At 43.5% G+C, this 19,542-nt stretch overlaps 1 protein-coding gene across 1 annotated transcript; it reads left to right on the plus strand.

Annotated features, from left to right (window-relative positions):
- Positions 1-387: 387 nt before the first annotated feature.
- Positions 388-18,738, plus strand: LOC146188678 (uncharacterized). Its single transcript, XM_084603169.1, has 3 exons — positions 388-545; positions 10,336-10,393; positions 18,547-18,738. The coding sequence occupies exons 1-3, from the start codon at positions 472-474 to the stop codon at positions 18,721-18,723; spliced, it is 309 nt and encodes a 102-aa protein (XP_084459295.1). The 5' UTR covers positions 388-471; the 3' UTR covers positions 18,724-18,738.
- The last annotated feature ends 804 nt before the right edge of the window (positions 18,739-19,542 follow it).

Raw genomic sequence — 19,542 nt, forward strand, 5'->3', positions numbered from 1 at the left:
CACATGCGCAACTCCGCGCGGTGCAGCGTAATTGACGTAACAATATAAATAAATCGACACCTGAGACTAATTTATCTCATATTTTTATATATCACTCACGACGGGAATAAGGTCAATGGGAATGAATAAGTAAATGCATATTAACGGCGGAGAAATGTCACATTTGTCCTTGCCCAGTCGAAATAGAAAGAATAGAAAATACCACAATGACCGTACAACGGGCATTGGTGACATTTATCTGTATGCCTGTGCTCCAAATGTTCACATTTAATTAATTATCCCACTGATGAAAACTTGACACATTGACGGATGCGCGTAATGACGTATCTACAGCCCCTGTATAATTTCGAGACCATAGTGAGCCTCATTATTCAAAAACATCATCTGGCTGGAAGCCTATCAACACTCTGCAGGTACTAGTGTATACGAATTGATGAAACCAGATCTGGTAAACGCCGGTATCCGACAGTCATGACTTGGCGCAGTAAAATGGTCACTGCTGCGATAATTTCATTTTCCCTGCTCATCTCTGCAATTTTCATAGAGTGAGTATCATATATTGCGCTATTATTTTAACGACGTCGGCCACGAGTGGCAACCAACATCCGCAAAACATACAGCATTGAATAAGTGACTACGGAGTGCAATGCGATCTTGTTTCGCTGAATGCTCGCTGGACAAGGGCATTACTTTTCGATCTGCAGCCTGCTTTTCTTCTTTTTTTGATGATCACAAGTCTTCAGGTTATTACTAGAATTTTTTTGAAATAGAATCTAAAAACGCTGCTTATTAGCTGAGAAGAAACATATTTGGAATGTACTCATTAAAATTAAATTATTCTGGCGTCTGGCAACATTTATATCCTGAGGGTCCTTTGAAGCTTTCGTCTTCGTGATGTCCGAAGCAGTAAAATGCGCATAACTATACGGATGAACAAATAAATATTATTGAATATTGAGACCAAATGCAACCGAGCTTTTACGGACGTAACTTTAAAACTTTAATCGTAGCAACCTAATAGTTATGCGCACCACTCGCACAATACATTTTAGCACTCTTTCAGTTCGGCGTATTTTACTGTATTTTTGAAGTTTCGAATGCGTGAGTGCTATATGCTTGCTGTAGCTGCAGCGATTTTGTGCGCATAGTTGTCTGATGTTTTCGTTTCTTCCTCCTACCTTCCTGCCTTGCAGTACTGGCAAGACTAGTTATTTTAGGCTTTTTTGCGTGCTATAGAAGTAATGCTGCGCATATGCTATCGGTGGTTGCTGTAGCACCCGAAATCATAAATGTCTTTTCTCTATGAACTGTTTAAATACTGAAAAGTACGCCAATTGTAAAGGTGCCCCTATAATCATAATTCCACATATGAGAAATCGTTTATCGTGATTACATGATAGGCTTGCCAAAAGCCTATTATAACGGTGAACTAGACTAGAAGGAATATTTGAATTAGCCAGCGCAAAAACTTGTCTCTGTGTGTTGCTCTCTCTGGCCATGTTTTTCTTCATGGCTATTTCAGCATCTAACGAAGCCGCGTTTTCTTTGAAGGGCGCAGTCGAAATGAATTGAATGAAAAGCGGTATGCCATGAACGCCAAGGAATATAAAGGAATATTATTTTAAAACTCATAATGTAAAACGCACTACCATACTAACAGCAATGGGACTGATAATAAACTGAAAGTGCAAGCTGACACTGGCACTTCGATTTAGCACAAAATAGTTGTACCTATCATAGAGCAACCTAGGAATGATACCACAGTTCCAGTCAGCACAAAGCGATATATGATGACATCAAAGAAAAAAGAGGAATGCTAAAGGAGAACACATGATATATACGAATGCATAGGAAGAAAAAGAACACAGAAATGTATGCATTCGCTTTTAGCATTACCTAGTAGCAACGACTCTATGTGTGCAATTTTAATATGAAATTAAAAATATAGTTTTTTTTTAATTTTCGAGAATAATGCGACCGAGAATTTTAGTATATGGCTAGTCTTCGCACGGAAAGGCACTGCTTGGTCCTCGAGTAAATTGGAATGCATAACTATCCCCGAGTTCTCATAGCTTGTCAGATAGAGTTCAAGTCGCCAAAACCATCATTTAGAGCCGCCATGGTTGTGCAGTGGTTGGGACGCTTGACTGCTGTGTCTATAAATGCGGCAGCTAATGCGTTCGTGGCGGCCGCTTTTGGATGGAGGCGAAAAGTAAGGCGCCCGTGTGCTGTGTGATGTCAGTGCACGGTAAAGAACCCCAGATGATCGGAATTTCCAGATGCTTCCACTATGGCGTCTATAATAGCCTAAGTTGCTTTGCGACGTTAAACCCCACAGATAACGCACAGGAACACATCCGGCTCCACGTTTCGCCACAAATATCTGAATTTCAAGGCTATGAAAAGATACGTGCAAGAAAATATTTGAGAATCAGAATAAATATTTTCGGATATAAATATTGTTCAATTCTTCACTCATGTGACGAAGTTGAGATATGGAATGATGCTACTGCGAAATACAGCTGCCCTGAATATTAACAATATTGCGCAGGCATCGACTACCATGCGCTGCCGCCTAAAGTCGAAGGAGCCTAAATAGGAGCGCATTGGTATGCCCACATTTCTTACCCCTGGAAAGAGCATCATCTGGTAGACGGCTGATCTGAATACTGGGAAGAAGCCCCGCCGATTCGGCTGTTATTCATAGGTGCAATTATATATTTTCTCTGATGCATAGAGTACGTTTGGTACCAATAGTGGAAAACATTTTAGCTTTTCAGGCTAGCATCACCAAGAAATCACGCACAGTCTCTGTATGCGAAAGTTTAAAATTGTAGGGCACTGGGGGTATCGGTGCACTTGTTTAATATTAAAGGCGGTGATTATCTATTCGCGTTCATTAAAACCTAGCCTTTACAGCTAAAAAGCAATGATATTTGGCTTTCACAGACGCTGAGTGGCTGAAAGAAAAATCAGCCCGCTTCCAAGTTTGTTGTTTGAACTAGTCGGTTGCTAGATTGAGACATGGTTGGTATGACACACACTGTAAATCTGCAAGGCAGTCACACAGCGCGTGTCTTGTACTCTCACTTTCTGTGCGCATCTTCCTTGCCCGCTAGCCACTACGTCTGCATTCGTCCTGCTGCCGCTTTCAAACCGTGACCACTATATATAAAAGGCAATAATTCTACAAATCTGCGCCCTGAAACCCAGCAGATAACATGGCACTGCGGCAGCAATCAGGCGCAGCGCACATTTATCTTCTATAAAGGCTTAGGAAAGAGAAGTGGGAATGACTCTGGCACTGATTGGCAGTACCTATTCCGAGCCGCCACCGCTCCCCGACCTGTCACGCCACTCAGCGGGCTGAAAGGTAACCACTGTGAGATCTGCACAAAGAACGATTGCATCCCAATTTTGAAATCAAATCATATGCATATTGTTCCCATACATTTTTCTTAGATCTAAAGTGCACGTCGACGGCAGCGCCTTTTCAGCCAAACAACTCTTAAAGTTATCACGAAAGGTTTTACAGCATTCGCACTAAGCATTGCAGCCAATCAAACGACGCTCTCGTCAGCAGCAAACGCCATGAGCATGCTCACCTTCTCTCCCTATTGCCCCTCTGCTTCACCTGTGGTCATCTACATCAAGCAATCGCTTCTCGCGTGATATTGTCACAATTTCTAAAGCTTTAACAATTTATGTAATAATTGTAGAATTATTAGCGAACACGCACAGACATGCAGTATCTAATGCTGCGTTGCCTACTTAACACAGCACGTAGCCTTCAGCACATTTAAACAAGACAGTAATTCCAGTGGAAGTGAGTCAATCAACGTACTAAATAATGTAAGCTTTGTTTGGAGACATCAAGTTCATTAAGTTGTCAGCAAACCACTTCATATCGCTAATGCTTGCATTTTTACCTAATGAATATTACCCTATGTAAACGAGCATCTTTATTTAAGCCTTGATATGGGTATTGGGATACTGGTACTGGGGTACTGGGTACTGATATGGGATATGGGATAAGAGCAGCTTGATATGGGTACTGAAATGCACAGATCGAAATAGCAGCAGTGGGATCACCGGCATTCAGATTGAAGCAGTGGGCTTATACTTGACCATACAACTACTCTCGTAGTCTGGGCATTCTATCCTTAAAAATGGTAATATCGAGCAGTTGAGAGTCTCGGGAAATCAGGATAACTACCCCCGCTGTGGTGGCGCAGTGGTTACGGCGCTCGACTACTGTTCCCAAGAATGCGGGATCGAGTTCCGGCCTCGGCGGCCGCTTTTCGATGGAGGCGACAAGCAACGCGCCCGTGTGCTGTGCAATGTCAGTGCACGTTAAAGAACCCCAGGTGGTCGAAATACGGATAACTAATATTTCATGGCTGATGCAGAATCCTTACTCTGTGTCAAAAGCTTCAATTTATATTGCTCAAATTAATCTTTATCAATGGTCTCCCGGGCTGTTGGCGATAAAACAATACAGCGGCCATTTGGAAGAATGTTATTGGTACCTGATATACAGTGATGTATTGAAGTAAATGCTTTTCTAATATATGAGATAGACGCTTCAGCGGTCAGAATTGTTTTTTTAGCATGCGTAGCTCTCTTGAGCAGGGGCTTCACTGTGGCCTTTTTCGGTTCTGTCGTGATGCTACCACTCACCAAAATACGATAATAGCATATACTAAACTGTACCAAAATGACAGCATAACTAGTCAACAAAAATAAAATGAAGCTTAGTTTTCACTGTTTCGTAACATGATGAAGTCGGGGTGCGTTTTCACAGTACGACAGTACAAAAACACGTACAAAAAATGCTGAAAAATCTTCACAAAGATATCCTTTACTATAGAACATGGCTAGCATATGGTGTAACTAGGGCAGCACATCTGCATGTTCGCCTTAATTCATTTCCGAGAGACAAGATAATGGTCGCGCACGAAGGAACAATTTAAGAAGTTAGCGTATAATGTCGTCACTTAGTGGAAAGCAGCACGAACATTCGAAATGTCGGGGCAGTTAAAGGCAAAAAATGCCAGTAAAAGTAAAATGAAATTAAGGGGCGGTTTAGCTTTTCTAAGCAACCGTTTAGTTGCGTGCTGCCATGTTATATTTGCTTTGCCACGCCTTGCCTTTTTCTTTATTTATTTTATTTATTTATTGTACACCTCAAGTGCCCCAGTACGGGGTATTACATGAGGGGAATACATGCCCACACAGAAAATCAAAAATTACTTACAAAGATTAAATAAAAATATCTTCGACGGCTTTTTTAAAATTCGCGGTGCTGATGTGGAGTGCGGTATCGGCAGGCAGGCCATTCCAGTCGACTGCAGTCTGGACAAAGAAGGAATCCAAATGTGCAGAGGTACGTGCGCGAGACGAATAAACAGCTTTTGCGTGACTCCTTCGAATGAAGATGCAATGAGCTGGTTCTAGATCAGCAAGTGACAAGGGATAGAATTTGTGAAAGAGGCTACGTCTGTTGATTTTGCGTCGTGTCTCGAGGTTAGGCAGGTTAGCTTCAGATTTCATAGTAGCCACACTGGAACGATAACAGTAATCGGAAAAGATGAATCTAACTCCACGATTTAGGACAAATTCGAGGGTTTTAGTCAAATAAGAAATATGAGGGCCCCATACTGCGCATGCATACTCAAGCTTTGGACGAACTAGTGTTACGTAGGCCAGAGATTTGACAGAAGAAGGAGCTAATGGTGAAGTACGTCGTAAGACAGGACACGATTAGCTTCGTTAGCAATTGTTGTAATATGGGCGGACCAAGAGAAATCGTGAGACATGTGAACACCTAAGTACTCACATGCTGATGTGGAAGAAAGAACGGAGCCGCAGAGTGCATAGTCAGGCGTTATATATGAGTGTCGCCGATGGAAAGAAATTAACGAAGTTTTACTAACATTTAATGACATTAGCCACGTTTTGCACCAAGATTCAATTCGTGAAAGGTAGGTTTGGAGGGCACATACATCGCTGTTATTGATAATAGTGCAATAGATAACACAATCGTCCGCGAATAGGCGAATGTAAGATGAAATATTATGAAATATTTGTTTTGATGGGGGGGGGGGGGTCATTAATCTATATTAAGAAGAGTAGTGGACCGAGGACTGTGCCCTGAGGCACACCAGAGAGTACAGGAGACCTAGAAGAAGCGGTATTATTAGCATACACAAATTGCTGTCGATTAGTTAAAAAGCCACAAATCCAGTCATACACGTGCGGATGGAGATTAAGGGATGAACGTTTTAAAAATAACCGTTTGTGAGGACCTTTGTCAGAAGCTTTGTCGAAGTCTAAAAATAGGACATTATCTAAGCTGCAACTAAGGTCATTGCTGAATGATGCTAACTGTGTCCCACACGAGCGGCCTTTGCGAAACCCATGTTGGTTGGGATGAAAAAAATTACAAGAGATTAGAAAGTTTACTGCATGCGAGTGGATTATATGTTCCATAAATTTAGAGCAAACACAAGTGAGCGATATAGGGCGATAGTTACTGGGTGACTGTGAAGGGCATTTTTTGGGGACTGGAATGACCTTACCTACCTTCCAATCTTGCGGAACCATGCCTGATGAAAGGGACTGCTGAAATATATGAGATAATATTACACTTGAAACGCACTTTGTGTTCATTGGTATTTTTGACTTAATTCCGTCCACACCAGCAGATAAAGTAAGTTCAGCGATTCAATAAGTTTTGCGATTCCATAGGGCTCGGATGTTAAGTCAGGCATTAAAGGGTGATCAAAAAAAAGGAAACTCTGCTAAGGTCGTATTAGGCTCGCGGGAACACAGAATAAAAAGTAGAATTCATCACTCGGGCAGCGTCACGGTTAGCAATAGCCGTTTCACCGATTTCTTTATGTATTATTGGGACGAAAGAAGCCTAATGCAACTTTATCGCAGGAGATGTAGACGATAAAAACGACAACATTCGATGACACGCGTAGAAGTTTGGTAGCGCAGCACTACATCTAGGTCAATCCCTTGAGGTGCGCATGTGCCATGTTTAAAATAGGACAAGAATAAGAGGAAGCTTTGCATAGAAAAAAGCGGCCAGAGCTCTAAAAAGGTTCTGATAAAGATTCCTCACATGCTCGGCTCCATTTTCCAGACTGTATAGATTGGTTTGTCGCAATCTAAAAATCGGCCGCGGAACCTCTTGAGCGGCTCTTAAAAGCAGAACCGCTTGTGGCGTTAACTCCTGGAATTTCAGTAAGACCAAAGTCCTTCAGTACTCCTAAGGGTCATGAAACTCCCAACGAAGTTCGGTTTGCAGATAAAAGCGGCCGCGAGGGAAGCTGCCGCCGATCAGGGGGCCACGAGCAGTCGGCTGAGCCGGTAGCGTACACTGCAGTTGCACGCTAAATTCTTCCTTTCATGCTCTTGCTGATGTGTCCTGCTTTCATTACTTTGCACAAATTTTAAGCTGACGTTGTGTATCAGCTGCACATATGTAAGCATGTTCAACTTAAAGCTTATATGAAGAAGGCGCTGCCAGCAAAACCATAGATCACCACCTCGCTTCTACGCGGAAATTTGTTATTCTTATAACGGAGCACTAAACTTTGCTGAAGAGTGCGATATGCCCATTAGCCTACAACATACGAGTCACCTCAGTACTGTGAACCGTAAGGCAAAACCCTCTTTACGAGTCGCCTCAGTACTGTGAACCGCAAGGCAAAACCCTCTTTCCGAGTCACCTCAGTACTGTGAACCGTAAGGCAAAACCCTCTTTACGAGTCACCTCAGTACTGTGAACCGTAAGGCAAAACCCTCTTTACGCGTCACCTCAGTACTGTGAACCGTAAGGCAAAACCTTCTTTATGAGTCACCTCGGTACTGTGAACCGTAAGGCAAAACCCTCTTTACGAGTCACCTTAGTACTGTGAACCGTAAGGCAAAACCCTCTTTACGAGACACCTCAGTACTGTGAACCGTAAGGCAAAACCCTCTTTACGAGTCACCTCAGTACTGTGAACCGTAAGGCAAAACCCTCTTTACGAGTCACCTCAGTACTGTGAACCGTTAGGCAAAACCCTCTTTACGAGTCACCTCAGTACTGTGAACCGTAAGGCAAAACCCTCTTTACGAGTCACCTCAGTACTGTGAACCGTAAGGCAAAACCCTCTTTACGAGTCACCTCAGTACTGAGAACCGTAAGGCAAAACCCTCTTTACGAGTCACCTCAGTACTATGAACCGTAAGGCAAAAGCCTCTTTAGAAGACAGCACTCACTAAATTCACACTGCGCTTCTTTTGCTCGCCCGGTTTGCTCACGTGATCGACCTGCATGCACAGGTTTAACAAACAGTACGTCGCTTCACCTTGCAGCAGGCTACCACTGGCCGGCTTGGGTTTTTACTAGATGGTTTATAACTAAGCGTTTAGACAGCAGCCCACGAACGCTCAAAAATACCCTACTGGTTGCTTGCTTTGCATGGCAGTCAGGTGCTGACCTTTAGTAAGCACAGTAGATTTAATATTTTTCGCTATACTTGCAGAGCAGATGGCATTTTCACTTGTTAATTTTTTGTGTCAATTATTGGACATTTTAGCCTGTATAGTTTTACCACTTTGTCGACATGGTTTCACTATTTGTAAAGTGAAAATTCTATACGACATGTTATGGCAAAATTATCAGACCCTGATCGAATAATGCCGTTTTGAATTTCGACGTGCTTAGGTACATAATACAGAGCCGTACTGCGGTGTTCATTATGGTAACGTTAATTATTTTTCTACTTAGCCACCGCTGTCATCGGTTGTGTAAATTCACATGAATAAAAAATTGAGCGCCTCGTACAGAGTTAGCTATGTATTCACATACTCTCATATAGTGGTGACTGCTAATCAGAAGTGAGGAAAACAGAGAATGGTTTCGAAAGGAAGCACTTTATTGGGCTTACTAGCACCCATGATGAAACGTACATTCGGCGGCGCCGGTAGCGGCAAAGTACTTGGCGCTCTTTGAAGAGCTGAATGCCTGCCACTTTCGGTGGCGGTGGAAAGTGCGGTGTAATACAATTTATTTCAATCCACTTCCCTCTGAAATGCCTTCAGACCTTTAGCCTATTTAAATAAATAAATAAACAATCATGTCACCATACCAACTCGCCCAGATGTCTCTTCTATTACAAAACATACGCTCTCGATCATTCTACCTCCGATGGGTAAGCATTTAATATGCACGGTTGTTTCCAAGACCCTTATTGAGAAAAACATGTAGGCGATATTTCAGAAAGAAAGAAATATGGCGCATTTTGTAATTTGAAGATGGCCGATTACGTGGCGTTGTCAGCCTTAAACACCATGGGAGCCCTTCGAATACCTGCACAATAGCTGCAGGCTTCAGTTTGGCCAGTTGTTGAAAGAGACGCATCTCTCCGATACACAGCGAACTTACTGTACCGAATGATGTCCGTAGTGCCGAAATATTTCTGACGAACACCCACGTTTGGGGAGTCAAATCAGGTGTCAACAACTTCTTTTCAGCGGATAGGGCGTCTCCACTTCTGTCGGCGTCTAGCGAGAAACAAGAAAGCTGGACCTTTTCGTCGTCGGTCCCACAGCCGTAACGGCAGCCCATCACACAACAAGCGGACGGCATCGTTCACTAAACGCAACGGCTTTGCGAAAACAATCTCATACGGATACTTCAACAATGTGCCAATTAAACCATCGCGAAACGAGAACGCTACAACCGAATCCCTCAACACATCGTCATTTAGGCAGCTCAAATGCAGCATTGCGGGCTAGTTCGTTGATCATCACACAGTAAAACAGCGCCTGTGTTTGTCTCACCTTTCTGCGCCTTGTGTGTGATTTTTGCGCTGTTTTACCTTGTGATAGGCAGCTCAAACACACGTATCGCCTCCCACAATCACATGCACCTCAATTGATGACAGTGTCGCCCTGCGGCCGCTCTGGGCAGCGCATCAAACTCTCCCATAGAGTGGCTGAGAAGTTTCACGACCATAAAGCGATATTGAAGGAATCTGGTAGGACGAACCAGATGCATTGATTGGATTATTTCTACGCCGGAATACATACATAGTGCATTCACTGCATCTCCTGTGTTCGTCCCTGTGAGAGTGATAAGTGCTAATAATGAAGCCGCATTGCTATTTTGTTTGCTTGCTACGCCTGAGTTACGTAGCTGTGTGAAATTCCGCATTTTCATCCCCTTTCTCTGCACAAACGCAATTTTATTTTTTCTCCATCAACAAGCGAACAACTATTTCCAGGGTAGTTGCACGTTTTATCTGATTTGCCAATTTTTATTTTATCATCCAGGGCAAATGAGCCATGGGAGAAACTTCGAAAGGCTCATGGGCGCTGTCTGCTGCAAGTGGTAAGATGGTTAATTATATTTTGATACTGCGAAACAGTTTAAACTTTCCAAATATGTTTATATACTACTCGAGCCAAAAAAAAAAGATATGTTCGAGATATTGTATTGGGTCGCTTGTTCTGATACAACTGACTTTACCAACTACTACCAAACACCACAAAAGTAATTTGGGCATTTTGCTTTTAAGCCCTACAGTCGCCTGATCAGTAGCTGGAAAATAAGAGTTCAATTACTAAACTTTATTGCAGTATAATACGGTGAATGTATGCTCAATGGCGCTTTTTTGTGAAGTTGGAAGCATAACATCCACAACTAACCGTCACAGATTAAATTACAGCCGTGCAACCAACTACCGCAGCTTTCATTTCTGCCCTCTTCGAGAAAGGCCCAAATAAAGCGAGATCCCCAAGATATTCATCAAGCGCGGAAGTAAATATATTTAGGGAAGCACTAGCCAATCCATACAAACCTTTCGCACGAAATCCGGCACCGAAGGATCAACGAAGAGGGAGCAGCATGGAAGAGTATCTCAGGTTACTGCTAAGTAAAACCAATGTGATGTCTGCCGCCACGATGTTTAGCTATGTATTTTGAAGTAAAAGGCTTATCTCATATCCGTCCGTTATCCATGTTATATGCCAGCTGCGACGACCTTATCGCAGAAAGCATGCAGCCTATTAACGTTAAGACGGTTATTTTCTTCCGTAGCGTTGTCTTCAGTTTAATCGAACCCTTTTCCCCCGCTTAGCATATATAGTTCGGCGCCACATGATTTCAACAATGATCTAAGCTGCTAAATAGTTTTCATTAGAGAAATGCTAGTAAACTTCTCTCCTTCATGGATCACTGCCTTGTCGTGGCGGAGGGGCTTGCGAAACTCGATGAAGTCGTGAGCTCTGCTGTGTAGGGCCACCCAAGATAGACAGGTCACGGCAGAGAGTTCTGACAAATTGTGATTAACTGGAGAAGGTAATGGCAACCAACTCCAGTATTTCCTGCCAAGAAAACCCTATGGCCAGTCACAATACCCTTAAAGATATGGCGCCGGACGATGAGCCCCCCAGGTTGGAAGGCGTCCCACATGTTACTGGGGATGAACAAAGGGCGATTCCTAGTAGCTCCAGGACGAATGAAGCGGCTGGGCTAAAGCCAAAAGGACGCTCAGTTGTGAATGTGTCGGGAGGCGACCGGAAAGTCCGATGTTGCAAGGAGATACATCACATAGCAACATAGAATGTAACATCTATGACGCAAGGTAAACTGGATGTCGTCAAGCGAGAAATGGGCAGATTGAACATTGATATCTTGGGTATCAGCGAGCTCAAGTGGACCGGAATGGGAGAATTTAACTCCGGCGACCATTATGTCTTTTATTGTGGGCACGAATCCAAGAGAAGGAATGGGGTCGCCCTCATAGTAAACAGAAGAATGGGCAGAGCAGTGCTAGGGTACAACCCCAAAAACGACCGAATGATTTCACTTCGGATCCAAGGTCACCCTTTTAACATAACAGTTATCCAAGTCTATGCACCGACCACTACTGCTGAAGAAGCTGACGTTGAGAAATTTTATGCGGACCGACAATGCCTTTCAGACCGCACGCCATCATCAGACGTCGTTTTTCTCATAGGAGACTGGAATGCTAAGGTCGGGAATGAAGAAATATCCGGAATTATAGGCAAGTTCGGTCTTTGCGAGCCAAATGAAACTGGGCAGAGGCTAGTAGAGTTTTGTCAAGAAAACAACCTGACCATAGCGAATACTCATTTTCAACAGCATAAGAGGCGCCTGTACACATGGACTTCACCGGACGGTCTGTACAGGAATCATATCAATTATATTCTCTGCCGGCAGAGGTGGAGAAGCGCTGTACAAGCAGTAAAAACAAGGCCTGGGGCCGATTGTGGCACCGATCATCAGCTTCTTGTTGCCAAAATTAAGCTTCGATTGAGGAAAACTCAGAAAACTAGAAGGCCTTTCAGGTATGATCTGGATCAAATTCCATTAGAATATGCTGTGGAAGTGAGGAATCGATTTCAAGAATTAGATCTAGAAGACAGAGAGCCTGAAGAGATGTGGACTGATGTTCGTGATATAATACAAGAAGTTGCTACTAAGGTAGTTCCAAAGCAAAAGAAATGCAAGAAAGCCAACTGGTTATCTGAAAGGCTTTGCAAATAGCTGAGGAAAGGAGGATGGCAAAAGTTATGAAGGAAAGAGAAAGATACAAGGTTCTCAATGCGGATTTTCAGAATATAGCAAGGAGAGATAAGAATGCCTTCCTGAACATACAGTGCCAAGCAGTTGAGGACAACAGCCAATTAAGGAACACAAGAGCTCTGTATAGAAACAATCAAAGATATCAAAGGAAGCTTCTGTGCTAAGCCGGGCGTGATAAAGGACAAACCAGGCAAGGACCTCACTGAAGCCTCAGAGATAAAGAAGAGGTGACAGGAATACACAGACGAACTGTACAAGAAGGACCCGAATGTGCAAACCCAACATAAGACGGTTGTGATTACTGATCTCGAGCCGGGCATCCTGAAGAGTGAAGTTGAATGGGCCTTAGCCAGCCTTGCTAAGAACAAAGCTAGCGGAATTGATGACATTCCAGCTGAGTTGCTTCAAAACCTCAACCATGACGCTGTTAACATTCTGCATACATTATGTCAGAAGATTTGGACAACCCTGCAGTGGCCACAGGATTGGAGGAGGTCAGTTTACATCTCCATTCCAAAGAAAGGCAGTGCCAAAGATTGTTCCAACTACCACACGATCGCGCTTATTTCGCATGCTAGCAAGGTGATGTTGAAAATCCTCCAAGGTAGGCTGCAGCAGTATGTGGATAGGGAGCTTCCGGACATGCAAGCTGTGTTTCGCAAGGGCAGAGGAACTAGAGACCAAATTGCCAACCTTCGCTGGATCATGGAAAAAGCAAGAGAGTTCCAGAAACCCATCTACTTCTGCTTTATTGATTATGCGAAAGCGTTTGACTGCGTAGATCACAGCAGATTTTGGCAAGCTCTCCAAGAGATGGGAGTTCCAATTCACCTCATGTCTCCTCAGGAACCTGTATGAAGGGCAAGAGGCCACAGTCAGAACTGGGCATGGTCTTACTGATTGGTTTCCGATTGAGCAAGGAGTGAGGCAAGGCTGCATACTGTCGCCCTGCCTATTTAACCTATATGCAGAGTGCATCATGAGGAAGGCCGGTCTGGACGAGTCTTAAGCTGGAGTGGAGATTGCTGGAAAACGTATCAACAACCTTAGATATGCGTATGATACCACTTTAATGGCAGAAAGTGAAGTGGAACTCAAGAGACTTCTGATGCGCATACAAGAAGAGAGTGAGAAGTTTGGGCTTAAACTGAACATTAAAAAGACAAAGATCATGGCGTCTTGCCCTGTCAAGTCCTGGAGCATCAATGGGCAAGAAGTAGAAGCTGTGACAGATTTTCTGTTCTTGGGCTCCAAGATTACCTCGGAAGGAGACTGCAGCCATGAAATTAGGAGACGCCTGCTTCTGGGAAAGAGAGCAATGGTTAGCCTTGACCGCCTAATAAAGAGCAGAGACATTAGTCTGCCAACCAAGATCCGTATAACTCGTGCTATGGTCTGTCCAGTTGTGATGTATGGTAGGAGAGTTGGACTGTGAAAAAGGCTGACCGCCGAAGAATTGACGCGTTTGAATTGTGGTGCTGGCGAAGACTCTTGAGAGTTCCTTGAACTGCCAGAAGATCAAATCAGTCGATATTGTTGACCATAAACCCTGACTGCTCATTGGAGGGTCAAATTCTAAAGTTAAAGCTCAGCTACTTTGGTCATCTGATGAGAAGAGAGGAGTCGCTGGAGAAAGATTTGATGTTGGGAAAGGTTGAGGGTCGCCGGAGAAGGGGTAGGCAGCGAACGCGATGGTTAGATGGCATCCTCGAGGCACTGCAGATGAAGTTATGTGATGTTAGGAAGATAGTGAACCGGAAAGCGTGGCGTGACATGGTCCATAAGGTCACGAAGAGTCGGACACGACTGAACGACTGAACTGAACTGAACATAACTATAATAAAAAGTTTAGTGCTGAAGGTAATGTGTTCAAGTCCGTCGAGGTAAAACTGAATGTGGTGAGTGGTCTTATTGCAGTCCATCACAAAATAAATGGGAGTGATTAGTCATTGTTCCGTCAACCGTCGTACTTAAGTCTTGACTATTTGTCATAATCCGTGCTATTCAAAAAAGTTGGAGTCAAGCAAATTCACGTTATCGCGTCTACTCTTAGAGCTTTAAGCACCCTCCAAGGTTTTAAGACGGAAGCCTTTTCTTGCATGTACTGTCGGCACCGGTCCGGCCACATTATAGCTGCCCGTCAAATGATGACATGATGACATCATGAGAAAGATAAGACCCTTTCTCACACCGGGGATCGAACCTCCCTCCCTCGCATCTCCAGCCGAGCGCTTTAACCAACTACGTCACGTCAGTAATTTTTTTAAACATTGTATTTATTACACTGACAATATGTCCTATATACATGGGTAATGTACAATGATTTAAAAAAGAGCATCAACTCAACACGATGTGGAATAGGAAGCACCAAGTCAACAAAACTCTAAACAACAGGCAATGTAGAGCACATCACTAACAGTGAGCGCCACAAAGGTTCAAAACACCCGGGACTGTGTAAAGCATGTCATACTTTTGTTTTCCTACGGTGAGGTTGATAGTAGTGATTGCAATGACTCTGTATTTAGTGATAATGACACTGATAACAGTAGCAATTTTAATGACGGTCAATTTACATGACAATAATAACAAACATGATGCATCCTGTGCAACAGCAACGATGAGAGTTTGGTATTCCTGCAGTGTAGATTCAACAGCGCTCTCGCAATGTTTTAAACAGTTCCTCCGCACAGAACACTTGCGTTGAAGTACACGCTTAGACTGTAATTATAGCGTCAAGTGTTCGTGACCGTCCCCCATCTACCGTTGTGGTAATCCAATCTGCCGCGTAGTCTCTAGGACTTGGACATTAGCAGAAGGAAAAGAGTAGCACGGCGACCGCTTCTGCTGAGTTTAGCGCGTTGAGCAACAGACCATAAGATGCTGTTTTTTTAGACCCATTAATTCTTTTTTTGTTGAGATTCTATTACAGTGTCGATGTTCCTTTGCTTCGATTCCAGAAGTGGCGATGAGGAAGGTGCCATTTTTGTGGGATTGAACTATCGAGGCGTTGGTTTTAATTTATTATGGTTCTACATCAATTTTGTCACGCTCTTCATCTGGCGCTATCAACAGGTAACTGGAAGGGTTCTTTAGTCGGGGAAGAAAGCTGGCCTAATGTCTCATCGCAGGGTTTACTTCTTTTGGTGTCTCGACAGCCTGTTCGGCGTCCGCTTTTCACATGGAAGCCTACAAAACAGCATCCGATGCAAGACGTGGAGCGTCATGGGCTCCAGGAACCTAAAGAGCTTAAGGATTCTCCCCGATGGCACAACCTCAGGGAGCATTTTCAGGTGCACCAGTGTATCTCGGAATATTCAACCCTCTAGGGTCTTGCATCAACGCCTGTATGCAAAAGGAAATTAGTCATGATAACGAGTCCTGTTGGCAAACATTGGAAGGTTACTTGATATTGCTCGAGCACAGTGGCAGCATCTCTGTCTCTGCGGCCAGGTAGGGCTCTTTAACCTATTTACGGAGCTCATGATTCCACGTCCGACACTCTCGGCAACCGGGAGGAATATAGGCCACGAAGGATCATTGCTACCAGGCCTGTTTAAGGGGCACCTGGTGAAAACGCTGTGGTGCATATAACTTACTGACATGTGTTAGTGATTTGTACTGACTTTGCAGTAATATAAAGTTCAGAATTGGAAGGATTTAAGCATTATAAAGTTTGAAAAATTCGTGGAATGAGAAGTTGGCGTTAAAGGCGGGTCTCCCTTGGGCGTCACCCAAATTTAATTTTTATCGCACCCTCCCCTTTTTGCTCGGGCGACTTTACTAGTGTGTATCGCACTTTATCTCTTTCAATGGCTTGATACCTATGCCACGTTTCATTGATCTATATAATGTCCGCAAAAACCAAATGTATCAAAAAGGCTATACAACTTCTTCTTTGTTGCATAACCATTTTGCGTTCAAATCAAAGAAGTAGTTGTCTACAAGGCCTTCTTATTCGTTGCATACGCACACATAAAACACCGTTTGGTGAAAAGAACTCGGAAATCATGAATATAAAAACAGCAATAGTAGGTTTGCCTATGTTATGTTATCGAGGCCTTTGAAATAGGCGAGCTTGGCCGCTTCCAAAATTTCATCATGTCTTGAAACGTGCAAAGAAAACAACGAAAAAAGCGAAATTTTAAGTTGCTTCCTAAAAATGGCTGAAGCTCCATCGTAGTCGCTGATTGGTTACGGTGGTCCATTGCTGAACGCAGGGCCGTCGGATCGAATCTCGGTCGCGACTGCTACTTCTCCATGGAGGCGAAAAGCAAGATGCCCATGTGCTGTGCGATGTTAGCGAACATTAAAGAATCCCATGGGATGGAAAGTTCCCGATCCATCCATAAAGGATTTTCTAATAAATGAGTCACTTTGGACGTTAAACCCAGCGTGTCAAAGCAACCGTTAAGCGGCCAGATCTTCCGCTGGCATTTTGAAATTGCAAAATGCCAGCGGAATTTTGCAATTTTGCAACGCAACTAGTTCCCTCCCACTCGAACCCACATTTGATACTGTTCACATTTACACTGATTTCCTAGCCGCCCTTAAGTAGCTTAAGGCTGTTCGACGCACATTCAAAATTACACAATCCATTCACCAGCTCTGTAAAAAATATCCCTGTCCTGTGCGTGTACACTGGACTCGCGGCCATGCTCACGACCTACATAATATCCATGTGGATAAACGGACCCACTTTGGCACATCAGACATCCCGCCACCTTCCCCTCTTTCCCCAGATCCGCTCATTTTCCATGTTTCCGAGAAAGAATATTTGCGCCAGCGAACACGCGCTCTAATTCCTCCGTGTTCGTACCCTCTCCCCAGTAATCCAACTCGGAAGGAGGAGGTATCTGTGCGCCGGATTCGGGTAGGAGCGGCTCTTACCCCTTCTGTGAGTCATCGGTGGCGTGAGCAACGCTTAGAAGTGACCGAAAAGTGCCCTCATTGTGGTGCTTCACCAGAACTGTGCGATGCGAAGCATCTATTGTGGACCTGCCCAGCTACGGTATCCGTGAGACAATGCTACGTACGGAAAGTAGGCCTGTAGTGGTACCCTGAATGTGAGTACAGGAAGTGGACGCTGAACAATCAGTTTATCAGCAACCTGTGTGATTATTCAAGCGAGACTTGCTTGCACTTTCTTCTAGTTTCCTCCTACTCTCCGCTCCCTTTTCACTATGCCTGATGGCAAACTCGTCGAATAAAAAAAAAAGAAACCTATTATTTCTTAAATACAATTATTCGGGCGCCATCTTCAAATTTCTGTGCTCCCAGTGACCCGTATGATACATTGGCCTAACAAAAAACCTCGAAATGAGAATGAAAAGAAAGAAGAACGATTTCTGGTCAATATATTTCGTAACAATCCCCATTTCCAAGCTCTGTGAGTGTGCACACTACGAAATCGCCTTCAAAGAAGCGATTTCGCTTTGCGGATCATGAAGTTTTTAAGAGTCCCTACGTTTAGCAAGGATCCAGTTTACAAAGGTGACCGTAAACAGCCTCCTGGGAGCCCTATCCTCCTCATAAGTGAAAGCCCTGCGCCAAGTGACCAGTCGCCGCTTTCAAAGAGAGAAAGTCGCTTTCCAACGGTTTTGCAAAAGTAGAAACACCGCTTGGCATTGATATTTCTTTCATTAAAATTTAAACCCAACCAGGCACAGTTCTATCTAAGGCGTTCTCGTTCATTGCTGCATATATAAAAGCTAATATAAAGAAGCTTATGAGGGTTAAGGGGGAGGGGGGTAGGGGGGTATTTATATATGTGCTGTTCCTAGTCCTAGAAACATTTATTCTTTCTTGCGACTTCCTTTTTGCGTTTAGGCTCAGGCTACCACGCATGTGCAGACCCTCCATGTGCTGTGTAATCAAAATGTTAAAGTCGATGCTCTCTGTTAAATGATCACTTTCTCTTTTTCCAATTCTGGCAGTGCCGCACGCTCACAAATAGGCCTCGATGCCCCGACGGATGTCTTTGCCATCCAGAGAAAGTAAACTTTTTTCTTGGAAAGTGCATGAACCCTCATTACCCGCCGCTTCCTGGATATCAGCGCCCGGTGACCGGTGACCCAATACAACTTCGTGGACAAGTGCGTTATCGTCAATAAAATATTCTCCAAGCAAGCGTTAAGTCACCGCCTTTTTATGTGTTATTGTGCGATTGCCGAGATTAGGCATGCAGTGTTTGACTGTACACTCATCGCGGTAAAAGACGCCATTACATAACTCAGATCCGGAGGTGTATTGCATGGGAATAGCTTTTTTTAACATTTCATTTACACTATACCCCCAATTGTTTGTGTTGACGACATTACCTAAATTCGTAAAGTGGTCCTGCTTATGGGGTCAGTTGGAGAGCATTAAACTTTTCTTAGCATGCAGGAAATGCGACAAACGAGAGCTGACAAATGTAGGGCCGCTCAAAGAACGTGCACACCCGAACAAAGCACTTTAACGACTGCGCCCATAAGTAAGAGGAAATTCTGGTATTTTTGTTCGTCCTATAATGACGAACAGTACGCAGAAATAAAGTCACGGAACAAGTGATCTCACCGACGCAGACATGCATGTGCAGACCTAGTGCAAAGCTTTTCCAACACCATGTCAGATTAAACACAGAACCGAACAAACCCACTATTGTATATATATATATATATATATATATATATATATATATATATATATATATATATATATATATATATATATATATATATATATATAGAGGCAAATGAGGGTGCTTGTTATATTACATGAAGGAAAGAAGCTAACAGTCGGCGAGGCCAAGGAAAGCGTTGGGGATGGTACTTTGTCTTTTTTTTTTTAATGTTTACTTGGATAATCACGGATAATCACAGAAATTAGTAATCTAATCTGTTTAGGGGAAAGGTAATTAAACACAAAGTAGAAGAAAAAACTACGTGCCG

This window comes from Amblyomma maculatum, chromosome 5 (assembly GCF_055883805.1).
Source record: "Amblyomma maculatum isolate TAMU_Amacu chromosome 5, ASM5588380v1, whole genome shotgun sequence".
Taxonomy (NCBI): domain Eukaryota; kingdom Metazoa; phylum Arthropoda; class Arachnida; order Ixodida; family Ixodidae; genus Amblyomma; species Amblyomma maculatum.